General features: G+C 33.8%; 1 protein-coding gene and 1 pseudogene across 1 annotated transcript in view; one reads left to right on the forward strand and one right to left on the reverse strand.

The window, feature by feature from the left end:
- The window catches only part of FIG4 (polyphosphoinositide phosphatase FIG4), a 362,814-nt gene that overhangs the window by 289,794 nt on the left and 46,418 nt on the right, over nt 1–26,602 (reverse strand). The window contains exons 4-5 of the mRNA XM_090408874.1: nt 24,233–24,356; nt 6,536–6,692 (exon numbers count right to left, since the gene is read on the reverse strand). Of these exons, the coding sequence (XP_090265000.1) occupies nt 6,536–6,692; nt 24,233–24,356 (281 nt within the window). The remainder of the gene's footprint in view (nt 1–6,535; nt 6,693–24,232; nt 24,357–26,602) is intronic.
- Nucleotides 20,936–21,084, forward strand: LOC150096058 (U2 spliceosomal RNA; annotated as a pseudogene).

Below are 26,602 nucleotides of genomic sequence, written 5' to 3' on the forward strand. Positions count from 1 at the left end.
CTTGGATTGGTGATCAATTTACAATTAGTTGTTTTTTTTTATATGAAAGTGACTTATAACAAGATGGCGAATTCGAACTTGAAGAAAAGAACATCATGACAAATTTGTTGGATCCTACTTCGTCTTAATCTGTACCTTGGATCCGACATGTTATTTACTACAATGTTCTTAATCTAAAAATAGTTGCTAGTTGGTTTCTAATTCAAATATAGAGAAAATTTATATTTAAAGACTGCGCCACTCTATATCTGAATTAGTTCAAGAATTGAAGAAAAATCAACCCTCAACTATTTCTTCTTAATATATATACTGGCCGAGTATATTTGACTTACTTAATTTACCCGCTTTGGTTCGAATATTTTATGAATGGTGCAGTAAAAGAGATTCAGGCAAAATACAACTTTTGATTAACAAAAACAAATATTTAATATAAGCTATATAACACATACATAAATTCTACTTCTAATTTAAACAATAAAAACAAGTCAAACATTAAGCCAAGTCAATCACATTAGTTCAACCTTCCAAGCCTTCACATACACTTTCTCAGCTTCTGAGTTACAAAGTTCCTACACATATATAAATATAATAGAACTTCCTATCTAATCAGTTTTCACACACTTCTCAGTCATGCTATAAGTTCAAAATATCGCAGGCACTAATAGTTGAAAATATCTCTCTAACAATTCTTAACTTCAACTCTCAATCACGAAGAGTTTCCACAGTTGAGGTTAGGTTAAGCATAACGTAATTAACACTCAATTCTTCAAGCATTGGAATAATACACTAAGATAGTCCTTACCAGAAATAGTTCCTAGTACATCAAATACGTTGTGAGCAAACTTTTAAATTATTTTTATTTCACATAAGAACACATCTACAAGACTTATCCACAGTTATAATTAAAACACTATCAATCGCGCTTCAGAAATCCAGACATCGACTGCAGGGTACTGCAACTATCCTTGTTACCACTCATAAACTAATTAAAACACTGTGCGGTTCTCCTTAGGGCAAATCGGAAATAAATCAGATCCTCTCCTATATTGTTAATGAACAAATTAAATAGTAGTGGTCCAAGAACAGAACCCTGTGGCACACCACTAGTCACAGGCTGTCTTTTGGACTCTACTCCTGAATAAACTACTCTTTGATATCTCTCCATCAGCCACCCTCCTATCCATCTCACCAACCCTATATCAATCCCTATATGCTGCAGTTTACTGATTAGAATTCCATGTGGTATCCTGTCAAAGGCCTTAGCAAGGTCCAAGGTCCAGCAGTATCACTGTAAACCAATTACCCTCATCCAGTTCAGCTGTCACTGTGTTATAAAATGTGAGCAAGTTACTGAGGCATGATCTACTCTTCACAAAACAAACCATGCTGTCCCCCATACAGTATCCTATCCCATTTTCATCTATCCATTCCTGTTTTTTTTTGTCTTGACTACTTTCTCCAAAACTTTGACAATGACTCTTGATATACTGATCGGTCGGCAATTTGCAACAGCAGTCTTGGAACCTCCTTTATGCAGTGAAACTATTTTCCCCTCTTTCCACCCCCTTGGAACTAACCCAGACCTGAGACTCAAATTAAACAAAATGGTCAAGGGCACTGACAAGTCTTTAGCCACTTCACGTAAGACCCGAGCTGATATACCATCCAATCCCACAGATGTATTCACATTAGGGTTTTATATAATTGAGGTTTTAATATAATATAATATAATATAATATAATTTAATAATATATTTAATTTAATAATATAATATAATATAATTCAGGATTATATAAGATTTTATATAACAAAAATTATATAATTGATTTTTTCCAGAGATTTTTATTAATAAGGTCTAGCACCTTTTACAAGTAGCCTAAGTTGTGACATCACTTCATGAGCAAACTTTGTTTGCTTACACTTGGATCAAGGATGAAACCAAGAATATAATTTCTTGACATCTTTAATTTACACTGATACTAGGAATGATTTGAGAGGGAATATCCAGTTACTTGCTGATGCTGCTAAACTGTGGTAGATTATACAAGATGATCTCTATAGCTAGTATTTTGGGTAAGGGATAATGCCAGTTCAATTTGTTCAAGTATAAAGTTATGCATTTTGAGATGAAAGAACTACAAGTTTTATGTTGCACAGATGGAAATGCACTGCAGGAGAATGTGTGTGTGTGTGTGGGGGGGAATTTAGGGGTAAGGGTGTATCGTAAAAGTGAGCAAAATATTGCAAAGGATTGCTTGGTTGTTAAAAAAGATACTAACAAGCAGGAATAGAGAAGTTATTATCCTTCTTTCCACATTACTGGAGAAATGTGGAAAGAAGGATAATTACTACATAGAATACAATAAAGTAATGTTTTATAATTTTATTGATCTACAGAAAGGCTTTGACTCTAATTGGCATATTGTCCCTTGGAAAATTCTACAACATTATGGAATAGATAGCCAAATAACATGAATGATATGGTCAAATCCCTGTACTAACCTTCTGAAATGATGGCTGAAATCAAGAGGAAACTATAGTACTCTTTTTCTAATGAAGCATAAAGGGAGGGGGGGGTTAAAGTTATCACTAATGTTATTTAACTGCTTCCTCTAAAATATTGTAAAGAAACACTAGAGAATTGTAATAACGGAGTGACAGTAGGAGGATGAAGAATCAACCACATAAAGTTTAATAATGATACTGTTCTCCTAGCAGAAAGCAAATCAAGTCTTTAGGAAATCACCACAAAGTTATATCATATTCTCAAAAAATACAGCCTAACATTAAGTGCCCCAAAATCAAAAACCAATGACAAATATCTGTGCTTCTGACCAAGAAGGAAATGCTATAGCAAAAACTTAAAATTCTACTCAAGGGTAAATTTATAGAAGTTAATCAGTTCAAACACCTAGGCAAAATTACAAAAGCAACAACAATAATACTCCAAAAACTAAAACCACTATGATCAGATAACAAACTTACAATTACAAATAGATTTATCTGTTATTGACACACTAGTTTTATGCCATGGCATAAAAGTGGGAGTTTTGGAATGGTTTTCATGACAGTAAAAAATTTTGATAACAAAATTCTTGGACATGGCTGCATTTAGGTGGTGAGCATTTTAAGACTGATAACCAGCCAGAGTCAGGCAAACGTAGCCAGATGGTTGCATATGAGTTGTTCTGTGATTCACAGACTGTGAAACTAATTCCAACAGTCACAAAGAGCATCCTGAAGATACAGTGAAAGAACCACAAGGCTACAACTGTAGTAGGTGACCAATATCTCCAATTATCTGCTTGCCAAAACAGGAGTGCTATCTTAAATCAGCTATGATCTCTGCCCTTGCATAAGCTACAGGAGCATCGGTATCTGCTTCCACTGTGCACAGAGGGCTTGACGAAGGTGGTCCATATGCTTGGCAGTCAGTAGTCTATGTGTCACAGGAAAGAAAGTTTGAAATCAGCCAGGCTCCGTTTTAAATGGACCCACAATTAATGGGGGGGGAGGGTTGGTATTGTTTACATACAAGTTCCAATTTGCTCTAGACACAATATCAGGTTTACTCTGATCCAGAGAGAACTTGAGATGCATTATAATAACTAATAACCATGAAAGGGACACTTATGATGGAAGTAGTGTGATGGTTTGGGGAGGAATCTTGTTGGGCAGATGAATCAGCCTATATGTGCTTCCTAGTGGAACCATGAATGAACTTACAGAGATGAGGTCCTGGACCCCTATGCAGATATGTGTCTGTACACAGGTGTGATATAGGAGGCATTTATCCTACAAGACAATAATGCTCATAATCATTGAGCAAAGCTCACAGGCCAATATCATCAAGAAGAGACTATCATGTGTATGCACTGGCCAGCCAAGTCTGGGATGCTCTAGGTAGACATGTTGCTGCCCTTGACCCATCCTCAAAACCTTAAGGGACTTAGGTGAGCTTTGCAGGAGCAATGGTTCTTATTACCAACTGAGTCCCTGGACACAATTATAAATAGTATGAAACATGATTGTGAGTGATGTATTGCTGTGAGGATGACTACATTCCTTACTGAGGCACTTTGACAATCTCATTCTGACCTCTTGTATTTGACCATTGTCTTCATGTACCATTTGTAACTGAATTAAACATTTATTTACCAATTTTTGGTGTTTCTTTCACATCTCACATCACATCACTGAATTGTACAAAAATTCATTAAAATTCAGTTCTGAGGTTATCATGATTTTTTTTCTTTTGTTGTTTAATTCTTATTAAGCATTAAGTAATCCAATGTAAATTTGTAATATATTTCTTATGATTCTCAACTATCTATTTTGAACTGAACTAGTTTTTGCCCAAGGTTCTATTTAACAATTCTTTTTTTTTCTTAACCTTTTCTCAAAATGTTACCTGAAACTTCATGCAACAGAAAAATTCTTCTATAATTCATGTTGATTCTATTCCTTTTTTTTTTTCCAGAGTATAACAAGAGCTCTTTTCCAATAATTTATACTTCATTCTTTTAATCAGGCTATCTGAATTATGCAGGTAACCAGTATAAAACTTTTATCGACCATATTTGAATGTATATGACTAATATTTTTTTTTCTACCTACAATACTGAAATGTACTCAGGATGATATTTCTGAAAATTTTCTGTCATTGCTTATCATCACTGAATTTTGATACATACTTGCAAGGGGTGTAGATAGTATAATAGTACTACATGAAAGTTTACATCATTACTAACTTCTTATCAACAATCTCATCCCCAAATTAGTCTGATCTGCATAATTCAGATAATTAAAAATGCCTTCTTCTAAACCATTTTTAACTGCATGAAACTACCAAGATCTTGATCTTCTTCTTCTGGGAAGCAAATACCTGATTTACAAAGCTTTCCTCTTCCAATCAGTTTAAATGACTACTATGACTTGAGATAAGTTCTGCACACATATGCCTGAATGTCTCTGCCATTGCATTACCATTTTACCCTCCCTAATTTTTCTCATCTCTCTCATATCTGTTGTCTCTGGTCTTTCATCAACAGTTTTATTTCTGACTCATCTCTCAGATCCATATATTAAAATTGGTTTGAACACTCTTGTATACTGCTATGTTGTTTATTATTTTAACGGTATAATAGAACACAGAAACTAAGTAAATAATTAATTTATTAACTTGATGCTGATATTTCGCTGGTATTATAACCAGCATCTTCAGAGCACAAAAACACTGTTTGTCACAATACGCGAGACTAAAACAACATGGTGTACTTAAACAAAATTGTAGCAGCAACACAAAGACTAGAGTCCTGATTTTGGCACCCTCTATCTGGGAAAAAAAAAAAAAAAAAAAAAAAAAAGGCTATCATATATTACTAGAGTCCTAGAAAAGTGCTAGTTTTTTCTTAATATGACTGTCTCCCAGATCTTCGGCAAGTTAATACAGCCATATTTGTTGAGATTTGGAGTGTGTTTTAGGGCTTCTGTCGCCTCTAAGAACAATCTCTCTGATTTATATGGGTTTCTATGTAGTACTTTTGTGTTTTTCCAGTTGATCCTGTGTGCAGGGGTATCCAGAGCATGGTCTGCTAGGCCCAACTTCCCATAATGATAATTCCGGACATATCGTTTATGTACATCCGGAATTATCATGTGACAAACAGTGTTTTTGTGCTCTGAAGATGCTGGTTATAATACCAGCGAAATATCAGCATCAAGTTAATAAATTAATTATTTACTTAGTTTCTGTGTTCTATTATACCATTAAAATAATAAACAACATGTTCGACGAACACATAAGTCTGTCCACACGTTGTATACTGCTAGTTTAGCGTTTTAACAAATTTCTCTTATCTATATTCATTATATAAATTATCATTATATAAACTAACAACTGCAAATGCATTATATTTACATTTGATGTATTCATATAAAATGGCTTATCATGATATTCCAAAAACTCAATGGAAGTTGGTGGAATTTTTTCATTCAAAAACTCCATCATCAGCATGGTTGGTTGAGCAGATAGTATATCTAATCTCCAATCAGCAAAGTGCAGGTTTTAATTTCACCATGTGCATAGATGCCTGTGAATGTCTTTCAGTGGAAGATGTATTTCATGGCCATGTGAGACCATCACTTTGCTTATTGGAGGCCTGAATTCCATCTGTAGAAAAAGTTGCCTAATGTATTATAGAGCATGGCTTCTAGATTATTCCGAATTATCTCAGCCCTTCCCTTTACAATACTAATGTACTACAGATCAGTAATACTAATGTACTACAGTTGTTGATCTGTAGTACATTAGTATTACTGATCTGTAGTACATTAGTATTACTGATCTGTAGTACATTTGTTGATCTGTAATACTAATGTACTACAGATCAACAACCTTTTCTGGGAGGGATTCACAAAAAAAAAAAAAGTTCATACAAAACTCATAACTTTTAAGAGTAAGTGAAAGCTAAAGAAATTTTTTCTAAAGGGGTATAAAATGAATTCCTAATTAGTTCTAAAATTTATGTTTCACCTTGCTTCATCAGGATGCGAATACTTGTCTCCTTCACTTGGAATGTAGATCATACTAGAATCTTCAATTTTATATATGGTGTGATAACCAATCACTGCTACTTGTCGTCTCTTTGTAATCAATATCAAATAATATCCTTCTAGAAATCTCACAAAACCTAAGCACATAATAAAATGTTTAAGATTAGTAATCTGCAGAAATATTTCTTAGTCCAAATATTAATTATTTATTGAACCATTAAAACTTGAAAAATTTAATACCAAAGACAGTATTATCCTCATCATAATGGTACAATATACCCCCATAATAATCACTGTGGGGAATATTCATCACAATTTGTAACATCACAGAAGATATGTGATGAAAGTTCATTAATGCAGAATGTCTCAGAAGTACCTTCTATAGCAGCAGTTCTCAAACTGGGTTTGCAAACTCTCTAGAAGTAGATAAACCATTGGGGGGGGGGTATTGAGAAAATTTCTGCATGCTAAATATTTTTCAGCATCAACATATCAGTTTGAAGAGAAAAAAAATTGTTAACTAGCTACTATATGTCTGTGTGCACATTTATAGTACTGTTTTGAAATATTTCTTTTCATACATTGCTGATAACTTGTATGTTCATTAAATATTCTGGAAGAAAAGGTACTATTAATATTTGTTTAATAATTACACATCTTAAAAACTAGAATTTTTTCAATAACAAAAGAAGAAACTACCAAACATGCAGCAGTGATTCATCAAACAAATCACCAGATTATTATAGCTGAGTTTTTCCTAAGAAAATAAAACATAATGATTAAAATTAGAATTTCTAGGTACTGATTGTTCCAGAGATTGAGAATTTGATAAAGCAAATCAAGCACACCCATCACATTAATTAGAAAAAAATAGTAAACCAGCTGCTGCACCACAGCATCAAAGTATTGTTTTGCGCAAGTGTCTTCTTTAAAGAAATTTGAAATGATACTGTCTACAATGAAGAAAAAAACAAACTAACTGTACTAACACTTTTTAATGAACATAATGCAGATTTTGGTTGCAGAAATTTTGTTTTGAATTTTCTGTGATATTTTGTGAACATTTTATTGAACATAATTATTGTTATTAAGGTTAAAATAGATTTTTAATAATAAATTTATCACTTAAAAGCATTTTACCTACAGTCCTTTAATATACATAAATGGAATATGAGGTTTGCAAGATTCATAAATTTATTCATAAAGGCGATTTTCAAACTGAGAAATTTTAGGAACTGATAATCTACAGGTTTCAAACACATAATAGAGTAGTCAAAATTAATCCAGTTTTTGACATTAAACACTTGTTTTTTTTTTTAATAATTTCTTAAGGTTTTAAAATGATGTCATATTTTTATATCAGCAAATATCAGTGGCAGTTCATCACAGATCTCAAGGAAACTATTAAACACTAAATCTGATTTGAAAAATGATTTTTTTTAGTTGAAGTGTACATATTTCTTTGCTGCTTTCACTTTCTTTGGTACCCTAATTTAAACTGGCAAAAGTCTAATTCTGATAAAAATATAATGTGAAGTATTAAGAAACCAAAGTACCATAATTAGAATGCCAGCATCTGAGAAATGAGAGCCATACCCACCTCCACCTCAAACTTTCAGCATTTCATTACAAAGTTTTCAATTACATTTCAGAAATTAGAATTTTATCAGAAGACAGATGGAAAAGACCTTTCCAGATATTCTTGACAAGCAGCAAACTGATTTCTTGATAATGATTTTAAGTGTATAAGTTAAGCATGCTATTTTAAGGAATACGTTAATGCTGGTGTAAATACTATATAAAATGTAACACATTAAGAAATCAAAATTTTGTTATTCAAATGCATCTCTCAGAAAGCAAAGCAAGTCTCAAAGTGCAAAAATATTAACACACAAGATATAATAACATAAGTTTTCACATTTACACCAGCAAAGATATCCTTCACCCCTGATATCTTCCATGAGATCAGCACTAAAAAGAATATTAAATATTATAGGTTTAATTTTAGTCACCAATAGATAAGTTTTTTTGTAGACTTTTTTTTTTTCCAGGTGGTTCTCACGTTAGTTAATCTTTGGGCAGAAAAGTAGAGTTTGTTTCTCCAAGAAACTCCATCTTTAACCCTGCAAGTCAGAAAAAGTGACCATAGATCTCGTACTATTCCATACAATAATACCAGTTAGGCTTAGAGTCATGAGATGGTGGAAGGTATCTACTGTACTCTCATCACTCATTATCAATAGAATGAACTCAACTATTGATGATGGAGGAAGAGACTGGTTGCCTGCCAATTTCCAAAAGAAAAGGCTAAACAGTTTGGCTTACTCTTTTGAGAGATTTAAAAGTGATAAATATATTTTTAAATTTATTTATCACCTTTAAATATTTATCACCTTAGTAAGTTTATAGAGCAGGGGCTCTATAAACTTACTAATGCTTCACTCACTACCATGAAAGACAACATAAAAAAGTACAGTTGATGTGGCTAAAAAAAACTCAAAAACCACCAAAAAAAAATGCAGGCAACGAATGCTATTCTCTCACTATGTAAGAAATTCTTACATAAATCGATTAGAAAGTTTTGCTTGAAGCCTCAGCACTCCATGTGTGGGAGTAGTGACACAAGTCTTTCATATCTGCTGCAAGCCCCTGCTCTATAAACTTACTAATGCTCCACTCACTGCTACGAAAGACAACATAAAAAATTTTAGTCAATGTAGTTAAAAAAAATCTCAAAACCACCAGCCCCCCCCCCTCAAAGAATACCAAAAAATGTATTTAAAAAACATGCCAAAATTGTATCAAAAAAACAACAAAAAATATTCAAAAAAATTTCATGTAAAAAAAAATTCAGATTGACTCATAATCTGAGACAATTCTAACATCACCTCTGCTTACAGACATGCATCGCCACTTGCATCACTTTCCCACAGATGCTCTGTTGTTGCATTATGTCTGTTCTATAAGTATTTCCATGGACACTACTACAGTGCGCTGGTCACCTTCATTCTTCCACTTACCTTTAATCATGTATGAACCACAACAGCAACATGTATATAATCATATACAGTAAAACTCCAAACTTATCAAATCAAATTTTCGTCTTCTTTCCTTCATTCTATATATCTGTGTTCTTTAGTATAGTCTTTCCCCTATTGTTTTGCCCGATGATTATAACTATCAGCTTTTCAAGAAATGCATCAACAAATTGTTTTCCCCCCCCCCCCCTCTAACTACTTACCCACTCATACAGTACTGTTGTGTCAATCTTGGGACCTCTTGTGTGTGTGTGGAGCTGAGCAATTTAAAAAAAAAAAAAAAAAAGTAAGAATGATAAAAGGAAGCATAATAATCATAAAATTAAACTCAACTTCTGAGTAAAACGATTGCTATACTTCCAACTCACCAAATGGAAGAAAAGAGTCAGATAACTACCTCTTAATGCATGATGAACTGAAGATGAACAAAAAACATTGCTTAAGATAAAAAGTGTGTATATCATTCATAGTACATATTTAGGATACAACTGTTCTATGAGTAAACAAATTTAATTAGTCCTCAATATTTAACTTGTGTGTATCGAGGTCATTCTCAATTGCATAATTTAGTTCCATGATTGCCAAATCATTAATACTTTCCTTAGTCATCTAAACTACCAATGCAAGCATATTCTGTTCACGTTCCTCTGTCTTCTTCCCTTTCTTAATATGCCAGATACTCATCTTCCACAGGACTCCCTATTCTCCCACAGCTATTTAAAATTCCATACATACTGAATGGGACATGCATCAAGGTTCATACTACTCTTCCAACAAACTCCATGTTAGTAATGTCCTCAAGAACAAAGCAATTACTATTTACTCCAATTGTAATCTGTCTAAAACTGATTCCAAATTAAACATCTAGAGATACCATAAAAGAAAGCAGTATTTTTTTTTTCAATTCTAATCCTGAAAAACCAAATAATACAGATTATTAATATGCAACATAATTCAAGATATATAAGCTATTCATGCAGAAGTTACTGTTATATCCTCAAAAACTCAGACAGATATTCAGCTTTTTTAAGGATCACCTCCCCAGCTCCCACAAAATCACATTCTGCATGTTAATCATACAGTTTTATCTCCCTTTTTATAGATGAGTACTAGGAGAGTTCTATCCCAATCATCCAGAATTTCACAATTTAACCAGGCCTTCTGAATTATGCAGTGCAGCCATAATTCAGAAGGCCTGAATTATAGCTGCACTGTATAATTTTGTAAAATTTTTATACCTCCATATTTCAGCATTTCTGGTTGAATATCATCTACTCCCATTGCCTTTCCACATTTTAGCCTTTTGATGGCTTTTTCTACTTCAAGTATGGATAAGTATTCATGATTGTATTTTGGTTGAATGTTTTCTACTACCCTGCTGACACTGCTTGTTTCATTTAGCAATCTTTCAAAGTAATTACTCCAGCCATCTAGAATATCTTTATCTTCAGTTTTCATGTCCCCTTTATCATCTCTAATTCCTTTTACAGCACTCTTCCCTCCATTTGTAAGCTTTTTCAATAGCCTAGAATATTTTTGCCACCTTCCTGATATTTATTTTCTATGTTCTTACCAAAATCTTCCCATAACTTTTGTTTAGCACAAGCTGACTTACTTGCCAAGAACTTTCAATGTGCTTTCTTCTTTTTCTTGACTACCTTTTTAATTTCCTGAGTCCACCATGGAGTTCTGATTTTTCAATCCTAGCATATTACCTCATCACATGCCTTTCTAGCTGAATTAACATTTTTTTCAGAGTTTTCTATTGAATATCCAAGATTTGGTTCTTGTTTTCAATCTCTTTCATTTTTTCTTGAATAATGGATGTTTGGGTTGACAGTTCACTTGCAGACCCAAATACAACCCAAATAGTTGCTCAACTTTCTTATACACCTATCTTTTCAATATGAAATTCAATTTTATTCTGCTCAACACTAAATGGCGATCACTTTCAATTTCAAATCTGTGTATACTCTAGTGTCCTGAACCAGTAGAAAACCAGCTGCCAACAAAAATATAGTCAATAAGACTATTTAAATTATACATTTTTGGTCGTTTTATAATAGAAATACAATTTTATTAATACAGACCAGTTTACAATAAAAACATTTATTAAAACCTACCAGTTTCACCAGCAAACTGTCTGGCTTTTTCAAGGCATTACGGAGATATGAAAGCTAGTAAATGCAAATTAAAAGGAACATAAAAAACGTTGTAAACCAAACTAGTAGCTATGGTTACACGTTTCGCGTGACAGAGATGACTTATTGTTCTTATTCATTATCACGCATGCGTGTTTGTTGTAGACTTGTAATGTGATTACTGGCTAGCTGTAGTTCAGATTGATTGAGAGAGAGAGAGGATCAAGTTTTTCCACGAACTGTTTAGAATTGCACCTTATTTCTGTTGAGGTTTCTGCCGGTTATTAATACAATTGTGGCTTCCTTAAATACACGATGCCTGTAGTCGTCATCGGGATATGGCATGGAGCTGTTTTGCCAATCTATCGTGTGGTTAGACGTGCAGAAATGATGTGCTAAGCCGGAAGAGATGCTTCTATTGTGGTTTACATCACCAACATGTTCTTTTTGTCTAATTTCTAAACTTCGTGAAGTTTGTCCGATGTAGGCAAGACCACAGGAGCAGGGAATGTAATATACTCCAGGATATTTGTAGAACGGAACTTTATCTTTTGGATCCTAAAACTTGTCTGATGTTGGTGGTTGGTTTGAAGACCACTCTGATGTTGTGGGCTCTTAGTATTCTTGCTATTTGATAAGAAATTGACTTGATGAAAAGTATCATAAGGAGACGTGTTGAGAACAGGTTGTTTGACTTTGGCTAGGATTATTGTACTTTTGAATCTAATAGTGTCGGCCCCGTTTTTTGGTAGTGGATATAGGCCTTTTTCTTAAAATCATAGCCTCACAAAAATGAATCTGGTATTCTCAAAAAAGGTTTTAATTTCGCGATTACGCTCAAACACATTCCTAAAATGGATTTTATGTGTGGAATTGAAAAAGGCCTATATCCACTACCAAAAAATGTGGCTGACACTATTAGATTCAAAAGTACAATAATCCTAGCCAAAGTCAAACAACCTGTTCTCAACACGTCTCCTTATGATAGAAAGGCAATTCTCAACTTGAAGAAAAATAAAGATATCATTATTACAAAAGCTGATAAAGGAAATTCTACAGTCATCCTCAACTCTAAAGATTATTATGATAAGTTAAACGTATTACTATCAGACACCTCAACTTATAAAATCCTAGACAGAGACCCCACAATAAAAAAATCATAATGAAACAAACCAACTAATCAGAAATTGTAACAATTGGCCAGAAGAAGTGAAGAGAACACTAAAATCCTCACATCCTATCACTCCAAGACTATGGGACACCTAAAATGGGACACCTAAAATACATAAACAGGATATACCTCTCCGTCCAATAGTTGATGGAAGATCATCACCAACCTACCTTTTGGCAAAGCATCTTGCAAACTTATTAAATAATAAAATAAGATCAACAGAATCCTATATAAAGAGTAATCAACATTTTGTAAATAAACTCCAAACCATTAAGACTGCACCAACAGACATGCTAGCCAGTCTAGATGTTGTATCCCTTTTCACCAATGTTCCAGTAGAAGAGGTAATAAACATCATCCAAGACCTCTTTCCTCTAGACATCACACAGATGTTTAGACACTGACTTCAATCTAATTTCTTCAAGGTTAACAACACCATATACCAACAATTAGAAGGCCTAGCAATGGGAAGCCCACTATCACCATCTTGTGTAGACCTTTTCATGGAAAAACTTGAAAAAGAAATTCTCTCTGCAATCTCTCCGAGACCATCTACATGGTGGAGATATGTGGATGATATATTCATCATATGGCAAGACAGCTTAGACAACCTAAAATCGTTTGTGGATAAAATCAACTCAATACATAGCAAGACAAATTTCACTCTGGAAGTAGAAAACAACAACCAACTGCATTTTTTAGATATCTTGATAAAAAAAACAACCTAACAGTGTCAAATTATCCATTTACAGAAAACCCACAGATACTGGAAGATATCTTCATTATACTTCAAACCATCACAAGACACACAAACTGAGTATTATCCACATGTTGAAACATAGAGCCAAAAAGTTTATATCAGAAGAGGAGGATACACAGAATAAACTCTCACTAATAGCCAACACATTATCACAAAATGGATATCCTCAAAACATCACCAAAAAATATCTATACAATGACAACCCCAGACAAGAAGAATCCCACTGTCAGCACATTTCTACAGTAGTGATACCTTTCATCAAGTCAATTTCTTATCAAATAGCAAGAATACTAAGAGCCCACAACATCAGAGTGGTCTTCAAACCAACCACCAACATCAGACAAGTTTTAGGATCCAAAAGATAAAGTTCCATTCTACAAATATCCTGGAGTATATTACATTCCCTGCTCCTGTGGTCTTGCCTACATCGGACAAACTTCACGAAGTTTAGAAATTAGACAAAAAGAACATGTTGGTGATGTAAACCACAATAGAAGCATCTCTTCCGGCTTAGCACATCATTTCTGCACGTCTAACCACACGATAGATTGGCAAAACAGCTCCATGCCATATCTCGATGACGACTACAGGCATCGTGTATTTAAGGAAGCCACAATAGTATTAATAACCGGCAGAAACCTCAACAGGAATAAGGTGCAATTCTAAACAGTTCGTGGAAAAACTTGATCCTCTCTCTCTCTCTCTCTCTCAATCAATCTGAACTACAGCTAGCCAGTAATCACATTACAAGTCTACAACAAACACGCATGCGTGATAATGAATAAGAACAATAAGTCATCTCTGTCACGCGAAACGTGTAACCATAGCTACTAGTTTGGTTTACAACGTTTTTTATGTTCCTTTTAATTTGCATTTACTACCTTTCATATCTCCATAACGCCTTGAAAAAGCCAGACAGTTTGCTGGCGAAACTGGTAGGTTTTACTAAATGTTTTTATTGTAAACTGGTCTGTATTAATAAAATTGTATTTCTATAGTCAATAAGACTTTTATTTCCTGCATCTTCTCTACATGTGAATTTGTGCATATTTTTATGTTGGAATTTGGTGTTAGTAATAGCAAATCTATGTCCTGAGACAAAAATCTAGCAGGTACTTACTATTGTTATTATAAGCTTTGCTCTTTTCTCCAAAATTTCTCAAAACATTCTTATATGTCTGGTAGTCATTTCCTGCTCTGCTTTGTAGATCTCCACCAATAATCAACTTTTCCTTTTTCATTGTGTCAGCTGCCTTCTCTAATGCCTCAAAAATTTCCATTGTTTTTTTTCCTCAGTATAACCTTCTGTGTGACCATAGACATAAATAAGTCTTATTGTACAGTCCATCATTTTGATATTTGCCCACATCACTCTACCCGATATTGCCTGCCATTTAAGATCATCCTCATATGCAGTGTTAAATACTATAGCTACTCCTTTTCCTTTAGTGTTATTTCCTAAATATAACATTTTGTATCTGTTGCTTAAAAAAAAAGTTCTCACCTGTTTTTGTCTTCTTTGTTTCAATCACACCTATTATGTCCACCTGATGCTTATCCAGTTCATCTGCTAGGTCTTTCTTTTCCATTGATGCTTTTTATGGTAATAATACCAATCTTGAGCTCTAGCGACATTGAGTTGGTATGTGTTCCAGAAGTTAACTTTTTTGTGTGTGCATGAACATGCACCATGGTTCCCTGACAAAAATCAACAGGGACCTTGTTTAACCATATGAGAAAGAAACTTTGAAAAGAATGAGTTCAGGAGAACCAGAGGTTGTGAAGATCAGATTTTTACTTTAAGAACAATAGTTCATATCAGGCAGAGAGTGAACTCGAAGTCATCCCTGGAAACTTAGTAAAAGATTGGTCTAGCTAGGATGCATGTGAGGTCCAAGTTCTTCTCAGTGCATATAGTAAGTGTGTTGGATGGCCTGCCTCAGTGAATGTTTTCAAACAAGTATAGCAGGTATTTAGTCATTCTTTATGTAACCTAAAAAAGTCTCTCTCAATGAGTTCTTGACTCCCTGAAGAGCATGTATTATAATAATAATGAGGTACTGTATCCGTATTGAAAAAAAAATTTAATCATAAGTAATAGCTCACTTAGAATTAAGAATCAGAAAGCATAAAGGAAATGAAGTGAATGTTTTATAATAAAAATAAGAAAATGATGATTAAAATCACTATTCATTTTATCACTATTAACATTTAATTGTTTCTAATCAATTTTAGTATATTCTAAAAAAAAATGTTTAGAAGACTCTTATTTTATATTACTTTATTTCATTATATGCATTGCTTCAAAATATTCTGTATGCAAAGGAAAGAGAGCATTATTTCAAACAGACCCGTTCAAAAATCAAATTATAGTTCAATTAGTAATGATAGGGGACAAAAATTGAGACCAAGTAACATTTTAAAATAATGATCAAATACCAAGTTTCATATACAACTGAAATTTAAATAAAAAAAATAAAGTAAAAATAAATAACTATAAAGAAAAATAATAAATTAAGATTATTAATAAAAATAAATCTAATAAATTATAATAAATTCATCACTCATAGTTTATTCAAGTATGAATAGAGAAACAAACAGAAATAGACATCATCATCATCAATATTCTGTAGATAGAATATTATAATATTCTGTGTACAGAATATTATAATAATACTACATGAAAAAGTGATATCTTGATTAACTTCCTTTCAATAATTTTCCTCCAAATCAATCCACCTAGTTCTTGGTCCTCCTCTGAGTCTTTTTTTCTACCATCCTTGCAAAGAGCAGTTGTTTTGCTAACCGTTCCTCCCCTATTTGTTTAAGTGGCCATACCACCTGAGATTAGCTCTGCTGATACATTTCTGAATGTTAACAATGTGAAGCACTTTCCTAATACCCTCCTTTTTAACATGATACTGCCACTGATACCATCTGTTCACTCTCCTTTCTTAGAACTCTCATATCTGTGGTCTCCAGTTTTTAATCAAGTGTTTTATTTCTAACCAAGCACATCGATCCATAAGTTAAAACTGATCTGAACACAGTATTGCATACAGCTAGTTTGGTGTTTTGAATAATTTCTCTCTCATTTCATATTGCACTTCTCTATTCCACTGCACAGATTTGGTCACCTGGTTTTCATAGTGACAAGGATATGTTGGAAAGAGTCCAGAGAAGATTCACAAAGGTGGTCGGTGGTCTTTGGAATGTGGAGTACATGGACAGATTGAGAGAATGCAAGTTGCAGAGCCTCATGAATAGGAGGAAGAGGGGGAATATGATTGAGACATATAAGCTAGTCAGTGGTTGTTAGTGAGTCGACATGGAAGAGATTTTTCATAGAACAGGAGAGGCGAGTAGAACAAGAGGCTATCACTGGAAACTGTATAGGGAGGATATGAGGAATAGGTTCTTTGCATGGAGAGTGGTTGGTAAGTGGAATGCATTGCCTGAGTGTGTTGTGGGTGTAGACACATTGAATCAGTTTATAGCACAGTTTGACAAGCATTGTGTGCAATAGTGTGTGCCTCCCATGACAAATCTCTGACTCCATGGAGGTCAAATGTTAATAATAATAATATAAATTTATTCATATTGAATTTCATATTGAAAAAAAAATAACATGTAAGAAAGTTTTAAAGTGAATAAAAGTTGAGTAGCTCTCAGATGTGAACTGTAGACTAAAATACACAAAGATTATTGAAGAAAAAATGAAAGAGTTTGAGAACACGAACCAAACCTTGGAGATTCAGTGGCAAGCCTTGAAGCAAACACTGATTGATTCAGCCAGAGAGGCTTGTGGTGAGGTTGTCTGTAAGGATAGAAAAATCCAAACTCCATGGTGGATGCAGGAAGTTAAGAGGCAGTGAAGGAAAAGAAGAAAGCATATCAAAAGTTCCTGGCAAATAAGTCAGCTTGTGCATTTAGAGAATACAGAGACAAATGTAAGAAAGCTAAACACTGTGTAAAATTAGCTAAACAAAAGTCATGGGAGGACATTGGCAAGAACATAGAAAATAAATATCAAGAAGGTGGTAAGATATTCTGGAGTTGTTCAAGAAGCTTAGAAATGGAGGAGAGATTGCTGTAAAAGCAATCTTTCCTCCATTTCTAAGTTAGAGATGATAAAGGTGACATGAAAATGAGAGAAAAAGATATCCTTGAAGTATGGAGTAATTACTATGAAAAATTGCTAAATGAAACAAGCAGTGATAGCACAGTGGTAAAAAACACTCAACAGGCATACAGTCAGGAATACATATCCATACTTGAAGTAGAAAAAGCCATTAAAGGCTTGAAATGTGGAAAGGGAGCAGGAATAGATGATATTCGACCAGAAATGCTGAAGTACGGTGGTATAAAAGTCTTACAGTGGCTGCACTGCATAGTTCAGAAAGCCTGGACAGAGGGACGAATTCCCGATGATTGGAGTAGCGCTCTCATAGTACCCATATATAAAAAGGGAAATAAAACTGAATGTGATAATTACAGAAGTATTTCCCTACTGAGTGTTCCTGGCAAGATTTATGCAAGTATACTTGAGAAATGGTTGAGAAGAATTGTGGAAGAAAAGCTTGGTGAAGAACAAGCTGGATTCAGGCCAAATAGAAGATGTCAGGATCAGATCTTCACTTTACAACAAATAGTTGAGAAAGCATGGGAATATAACAAAGATCTGTATTTAGGTTTTGTCGATTTGGAAAAAGCATATGACAAGGTGCCAAGAGAGAAGCTATTCACTATGCTGCAGTTATATGGTGTCAGTGGGGCATTATATCAAGCAATACTTAGTCTTTATTTGAGTTGTAAGTCAGCAGTTAGAATTGAAGGAAGTACAGGAAGATGGTTTAATGTTAAATCTGGTGTGAGACAAGGATGTACATTATCCCCTCTGTTATTCATTATCTATATGGATCACATTATGAAGGAAAGTGGTATTAAACATGATATCAAAATTGGAGATGTTAATGTCAGCTCTTTGCTTTATGCAGATGATGTTATACTTCTAAATAAATCCGCTACAAGTCTGCAAGATTCTCTGACTAAATTGAATAACTGTTATAATAGATATGGTATGAAGGTCAGCAATAAAAAGACAAAGATAATGAAAATAGGCAGGATCATTAAAAATGTCAACTGTGTTGTGAATGGAGAACCTGTGGAATAAGTAAAACATTTCAGCTACTTAGGCATGATTTTTAGTGAAGATGGTAAATTAAATATAGAAATAGACAACAGAATCAGCAAAGCTGGTATGGTAAGAAGTCAACTGAATAAATTCATATGGAATAAGAGAGAAATTAGTCAGAACACTAAATTAGTTATAGTTTTAAGCAGTTTTAACTTATGGATCTGAGAGCTGGGTCAGAAGCAAAACACTTGATCAAAGACTAGAGACTGCAGATATGAGAGTCCTGAGAAAGATTAGAGGTGTGAACAGATGGCATCAATGGCAATATCATATTAAAAACGAGGATATTGGGAATGCGTTAGCAGAGCTAATCTCAGGTGGGATGGTCATTTAAACAGAATGGGCGAGGAAAGATTAGCAAAACAAGTGTTCTCTGCCAGGTTGGCAGGAAAACGACCCAGAGGAAGACCAAGATATAGGTGGATTGATATGGTACAATGTGCCTTAGATGATAGAAATATAAGATCTGATAATGATAATATTGGAGTCTTGACAAGTAACAGACTGATTTGGAAGAAAACTGTAGATAGGAAGTTAGTGATGATGTAAATTTTTCATGTAGTGCTATCATATCCTGTTCAACCCTTGAGGATACATGGCAGGAATTTGATGATGATGATAGATTTATTCAGTTGAATTCCTACCATACCAATTTTCATAATTTTGCTATTGCCAAATTTTATTTGCAACCTACACTAAAAATTATGCCTAAATAGCTGAAATGTTTTAATTGTTCTATAGACTCTCCATTCATAATGCAGTTGATGGTTCCAATGTTTTTGCCTATTTTCATTGTCTTTGTCTTTTTATTACAGATTTTCATACAAAATTTATTACATCACATATTCAATTTAATCAGTGAATCCTTCAGACTTGCTGGATTTATTTAGAAATATAATATCAGATATCTGCATAAAGTAAAGCAGTGTTTTTCAAAACTGTAGGTTGTGATTTGCTAGTGGGCCATAAAATTAGTTTAGCAGGTTGAGATTAGCATTTTTTTTTAAGTGAAATATAATAGAAAATATCAGTGTTCTCTCATAGATTTCATTGCTTTAAAATGTTCACACTGGGCTGTGTCACATCTCATCTCACATTTCTCTACAAGATGGTTTTCACTTAACAGTATATTATGTCCCTTTTGCATTGAGAGGATGCATTTTTACAGAGTTTTAAATATACACAGTATGCTAATTTGAATGATTTTGATTATATTTTAATAGTAAAATTTGCATTCTTTTAATGATTATGAATGTCTGTAGGAGGAGTCCTACAGACATACAGAATTGTTAATCATAATGCAGTGTCGGGGTCATTTTTATTCCATATATCTCCAATTTACACTAATTGTTGCTACATATAGTACGTTACTATGTTTGTAAAGTGGGCAAAATTGTTTAATTCTATGAATAAAATTAATCCTACTATATTTTCTGGCAAGCCCACCTGTGGTATTAAATTAAATATTTCCTAATTCCTATTTTGTTTTTTTATTGCTTGAGTTTTATTTTCTATATGCTGTATTTAAATGCTAATAAAATTCATGTTCGATATTAACTGTTACTTTTTTTGCTTTTACTTTATTACATGTAGTAAGGACACATATTATTTTAATACCACAGGTGGGCTTGCCAGAAAATATAGTAGGATTAATTTTATTCATAGAATTAAACAATTTTGCCCACTTTTGTGAAACTTTTGTTTTAGTTTAGTGTGTGTGTGTGTGTAGGCTTTTCATTTCTCCACAATGGAGAGAACTGACTACAGGTAGTGCAACACTATGACAACTGATGGCGAAGTGGTAAGGAGACATATTATTTTGTAAAACTTTTGTTTTAATTTAGTGTGTGTGTGTGTGTGTATGTATATATATATGTGTGTATATATATATATATATATATAGGCTTTTCATTTCTCCACAATGGAGAGAACTGACTACAGGTAGTGCAACACTACGACAACTGATAGCGAAGGTGGAGTAAGCAACATGCATTTGCCACCTTCCAAAAATCAGTTTATCATGGGGATCGATAGGACTTGTATTACATTTAAACTAATAACAGACACTACACTTTTGCTTCTCGGCTTTATGGCTAAGATAAGAGTATATTACTGTTTTTATCAGCTTAATATCTGATACTGGCTACAAAATAAACTGATTTTTGGAATGCTTGGAGCTTGCTCCACTTTTTGCCTGAGTTGCTTGGTATTGCATGACCTCATTCCCACCGGGGAATAACTTGTGCATGTGTGTGTGTATATGCTGAATCAAGATATAAATTGTACCTTTTATTGTGATGGCAGTCAGAAAAGTTTAAAAAACACTGAAGTAAAGTAAAATTGAATTTCCAATTTTCATATCAGGTTTAATACTACTTTCCTTCATACTATGATCCATATAGATGATGATTAACAGTGGAGATATACCTGATTTAACATCACACAATCTTCTTGTACCTCCAATTCTAACTGCTGATTTACAACTCAAATACAGACTAAGTATTGCTTAATGTAAGTCCTATTTACACCATATATATTATTATGGGCAACTCCAAGGAGTCCTTAGACTCATCAAGGTAGACCCTAAACATCATGTCAAGAACTATTCAGCATATGGACAGTATCTATCATATTTTGCTTTGAACTCATTCACAGTCATGGCACCTACAACAGACTCTGGCAAACTAATCCACTCAGTCACCACTCTCCAAGCAAAAATCCTAGTTCTAACACCATTGCTGACTATACTCTTACTCTGTCCATGAATGGTCCCCTAGTTCTCCCACCACCACAACTGTTCTGAAAAATTTCCTCTGAATTAATCTTGTAAAAACTCCTCAATAATTTGAATGTCTCAATCATATAACCCCTTTTCTGCCTATCAACCAATTTCTGTAACCCACAAATTTTCAACCTGTTCTCGTAAGGTTCATTCCATAGACCTGCTACAATCTTGATCACTCGCATCTGGATCCTCTCCACCTGATTCCCATCACCAAAAAACCCTGGCACTCGGATCTGCACACAGTAGTCAAGATGGGGGTCTTATCGAGGCTCAATAAAGAGGAACAACAAATTGCTTGTCTCTGCTAGTCAAAGTATTCTTCAGTAACCAAGTGATCTGATGAGCTACTTTAGCCACTTTCGCTATGTGCCCCCTAAACTTTAACTCCCTATCCACTAACACTACCAAGTCTCTGGCCTCGTCAATTTCCTGGACTGTTCCACCAATGTGATATACTGCTGATAATCTTTTCACCCCAAAATACATAACCTTACACTTTGCCACATTAAACTGACATCCATTCTCCTTTGTCCAGTCTGCCAATCTATCCAAATCATCCTGCAGAATTTTGACATCATTCATGTGTATTAACTACTTTGCATCATCGGCAAATAACTGAACAGTTCCTCTCAGATCCTTTCCTATATCGTTAATGAACAAATTAAATAGCAGTAGTCCAAGAACAGAACCCTGTGGTACACCACTAATCACATGCCTTCTTTTGGACTCTACTCCTGAATAAACTTCTTAATTATGCAGTGTAGTCACTGTAAAACTTTTGTACCTAAATATTTGAGCATTTCTGGATGAATATCATCTACTCCAGTTGCTTTTCTATATTTTAGGTTTTTGATGGCTTTTTCTACCCTGACTACATTCCTGCTGACGGTTTTCTGCCACCATGCTGACACTGCTTGTTTCATTTGGCAATATTTCAAAGTAATTACCCAGACATCTAAAATATCTTAGGTTTTCATGTCACCATTATCATTTGATTCCTTTTACAGTACTCTTTACTCCTTTATTTCTTTACCTTTATCACTTTACTCTTTATTTCTGATCTTTTTCAATAAGCCTCCAAAATATTTTACCACCTTCCTGATATTCATTTTCTATGTTCTTACTGTTCTTATCAAAGTTTTCCCATGATTTTTGTTTAGCTAGTTTTACACATTGCTTTGCTCTCTTACATTTTTCTCTATATTATTTCTCTAAGTGCACAAGCTGTGATGGAATGTTGGATGCAGCTAGAGCTGTACTGCAAAATTTAGTTCCTAAATCTCCTTTCTGGCATGTTTTAATAGCCTCTACTGTTATATCATCCAATCCAGATGTTTTCTCATTCTTTTTTTTAGTGCAGTTTTGTTATACAACTGTTACATATAATAGGAAGTTCTTTTTGGATTATTATTCTGGAAAAGCATCTATAGTGGGAAGTCTGTGATGAACTTCACTGCAGTTAATAATTATTAATTAAAAAACAGAATTCATACTATTAATAATACAGAATACATACAATAACACAACCTCCATAGCTCAGTTGATACAGATGAAGTCCTCTGGTTGGAAAGACCGAGGTTTGAATCCTGTTTAGGAGGTTAAGAATCTTCATTTGGACTTTTCAATTTAAAATGAGTTAGTCAGTCCCATATGGAGGTGGCAGGATTTTTCCTTCCAGAAACTCGGATTTTTCATCCTGCAAAACAGGCAAACCAGCTGGTAGAACACACAATTTATAAGCATACCACAAAAGTGAAGATGAGATCAAATAACACAGAATTATTAATTAAAAATACAGAATACATCAAATTAATTAAAATAAGAAATAAATAATACAAAATTATAAATAAAATAAATTCAGTGATAATATAAAAATAAATTTAAAATATCTCCATTTCCAGTTTCTTGGTTTTTTGCTGGAAATCAGATTTCACCTTACATGGACAGGAACAAAGATATATAACAAGTTGAGATGCAAACAAAGAAATATAATAAGAATACAATAAATTAAGAAGAATGAAATAAGAAATTATAAATTAAAAAAAAAAAAAAGGAGCCAAAGAGAATCATAGTGTGCACCATTATCCACACCATCCAGTCTCTTGGAATTCAATTATTCATTTTAAAATATCTATCTATTCTGACTTCTTATTTTCTTCTCCTCCTTTCTGTCGTGGCCAATTTAACTATATTATGGAGCTGATAATTTAATTTACTGGAGAAATTCAAGAGTTCCATTGCTTTCAATTACTGAAATCAAGGTCATCAAAATATTTTCATGTCAAAATATTTTCTGAAAGAAAAACACTCTTAAAAGTCATGAGTCAAAAAAAAAAAAAAAAAGTAAATTTCATAATTATGACTGATATATCAAATAATGACATATACTAATATCATTCTCTGAATTGCAACCTAAGTAATAATTGCTCTTATGTGTCTGAACTTTTACAATAAAGAATAATGACTATAAACAGGTTGGAATTTCTGCTATTAATGTTAAATGTTGAATTGTAGATTCAAATAATTTCTAATCTTGATATGCTACTAATTAGACCAAACAAAAATGCAATAAAATAGTGACTTACCAACAATTCCAAATGCTGAAACAGTGCGATTTAACCCAGAATTAGCTTTCTGACCTTGACGTGGTCTATTTCCCATATCGATCATATTCAAGAGATCTCTTATCTCTTTGTGGTTGTATTCAACCTTATAATTTAAACAATTAAATATATAATACCTAAACTGCAAATCAACTTGAAAACATATCTGATAAATATTAAACAGGACAATCAATTTTATAAAAGGAAAAATAACATTATACATATAACTGAACTTCTATATTCTATAAGAGCATGAATAAACACTGAGTTTTCCAAAGAGCCCAGGAAGCTCGGTCAGTTTTGCTGATGCATTTTGGTTTGAAAGACATGGATTTGAATTCTGTTTAGGTTGTGAAGAAACCATCATCAAGGCTTTGTTATCTCAGCTGTAGGTGAGATAGCCAGCCTTACATGGGGTGACACGTCATCAAATGTAAGGTGACAAGGATTTTGTATCCAGCAAAACCAGACAGAAGAACACATGCAACAGCCAGCCATAACACACTATGCAGATAAGATTAACTATCCTATGAGAGCATTAATTAGGATTCAAAGAAGCCAAGTCACTTAGCAGAGACAGACCACTGAACTTAAAACACAAGAGAAAATGGGGATGGGAATTTTCCAAAGCAGCTCTTCATTTAATAAGTAAGGAATGTTCTAAAAATCATATACACCCAATTCTCCATTTATACAGCAGATTGTTTCCAGAAAAAAATCATGTAAATGAAAACCATGTAAAAAAGAACAGTGCATATGAAAAAAATAGCAGAATGGTTCCAGATGTGAAAACCCGATACAAACAATAACTTATTTTCAAACAAAACATATATTATATGTATATGCATCTCTTAAAGAAAATAGTGTGTCACTAATAAAACAGAAATTCAAAAAGGTCCAAATACACCCACGCATATGGTTATTAGCTAAATTTTATTCGCCGCCACTTTCTGACAGTAGCCGCATTCTTTTGTGTGAGACTGGAATTAAATAACTTCCATCACTTGAGACACGTTGGCCATCCTGTTCATACTGCAATGGCAAAATGTTTTCTTCAGTAAAAGAAACTAAATTTTCAACAATTCTGAAAGCTGATTTTTTTTTTTGCCACGAACTCTGTATTTAATCGTTGAAATCCTGCTTTGACTAGATCTTTGTATAATTCTTCATATCACACCATACATGACTTCAGTTCATGTTTAAACTGTTCAGCTCATTCAGTATTTGGATCATGCGTAAGGAAATGACTTTACAATTTACTAGCAATTCGAAGCCCTTCTTTAATTAATTCTTTAACCACTCGGCCAGCCAGGACGGCTGGCCAAGTGGTTAGCGTATCCACTCTCCCGCCAAGAGGCTGTGAATTCGAATCCTGCCATGAGCATAGATGTCTGTGATTGTATGTGGAAAAACTAGTGGAGGTCGGCAGTAGATGGCGTTGGTGTAATTGCAGTCAGTTGGTGGATTGAGTGGTGGAGACAGAGTTGTAGAGCAGGTGCCCCCCCCCTTCGATTAGTCTTTGGACTCCCTGGAGGTGTCAAATAATAATAATAATCCTGCAGTGAGTAGAATCTCTTCGTCATCATCACTTTTTCTTTTTGATCGAGATTCTCAAGGACACTTTCTATTATTTCGTCATCACTAACAGCCTTGCCAACCATCAATTCTTCAATATCTGCAGACAAAAAATCATCAAATCCTTCTTCACCAACTGCACGTGCTAATTGAACCCATCAACTTTAAATGCATGCTGGAAAGCTGCTTGGCCAGAATGTGTGAAAAAGAAAAACCCTGCACCTTTGCATACAACTGAATATAAAGTTGATGGTTTCAATTCTGATAACGCCAACTCAGCAAGTTTGATGCAATCCAAAATAGAAAATTTCTTCCTCACATCAGTAACTGTCAGTAAATTATCCTTATCTAGTTTATCCAAAATGTATTGGAATGTTCTTCTTATGTAGTAAGTTTTGAAGGAAGCAATCACACCCTGGTCTAGTGGTTGTATTAAAGATGTTATATTAGGTGGCAGAAAACAAAATTCCACATTCAGGTGTTCTAAAACAGGATGAACATGCACATTGTCTATAATCAATAAAACTTTAAAGTCCAGATTTTTTTCCATCAAATGTTCAACCTCTGGAACAAAACATTGATGGAACAATTATAAAAAATTTCTTTTGTAACCCAATCTTTTTTATTTGCCTTCTAGCACACTGGTAACATGTTAAAATCCACACCTTTCACTGCCCGCAGTCTTATGGATCGATTAACGAGTAATAGCTTTAATATACAATCTCCTGAAGTATTGCTGCAAAATAATAGTCACACAATCCTTAGCTGCTTTAAAGC

Source organism: Typopeltis vanoorti, chromosome 19 (assembly GCF_054136105.1).
Source record: "Typopeltis vanoorti isolate ZY-2024b chromosome 19, IOZ_Tvanoo_1.0, whole genome shotgun sequence".
NCBI lineage: Eukaryota > Metazoa > Arthropoda > Arachnida > Uropygi > Thelyphonidae > Typopeltis > Typopeltis vanoorti.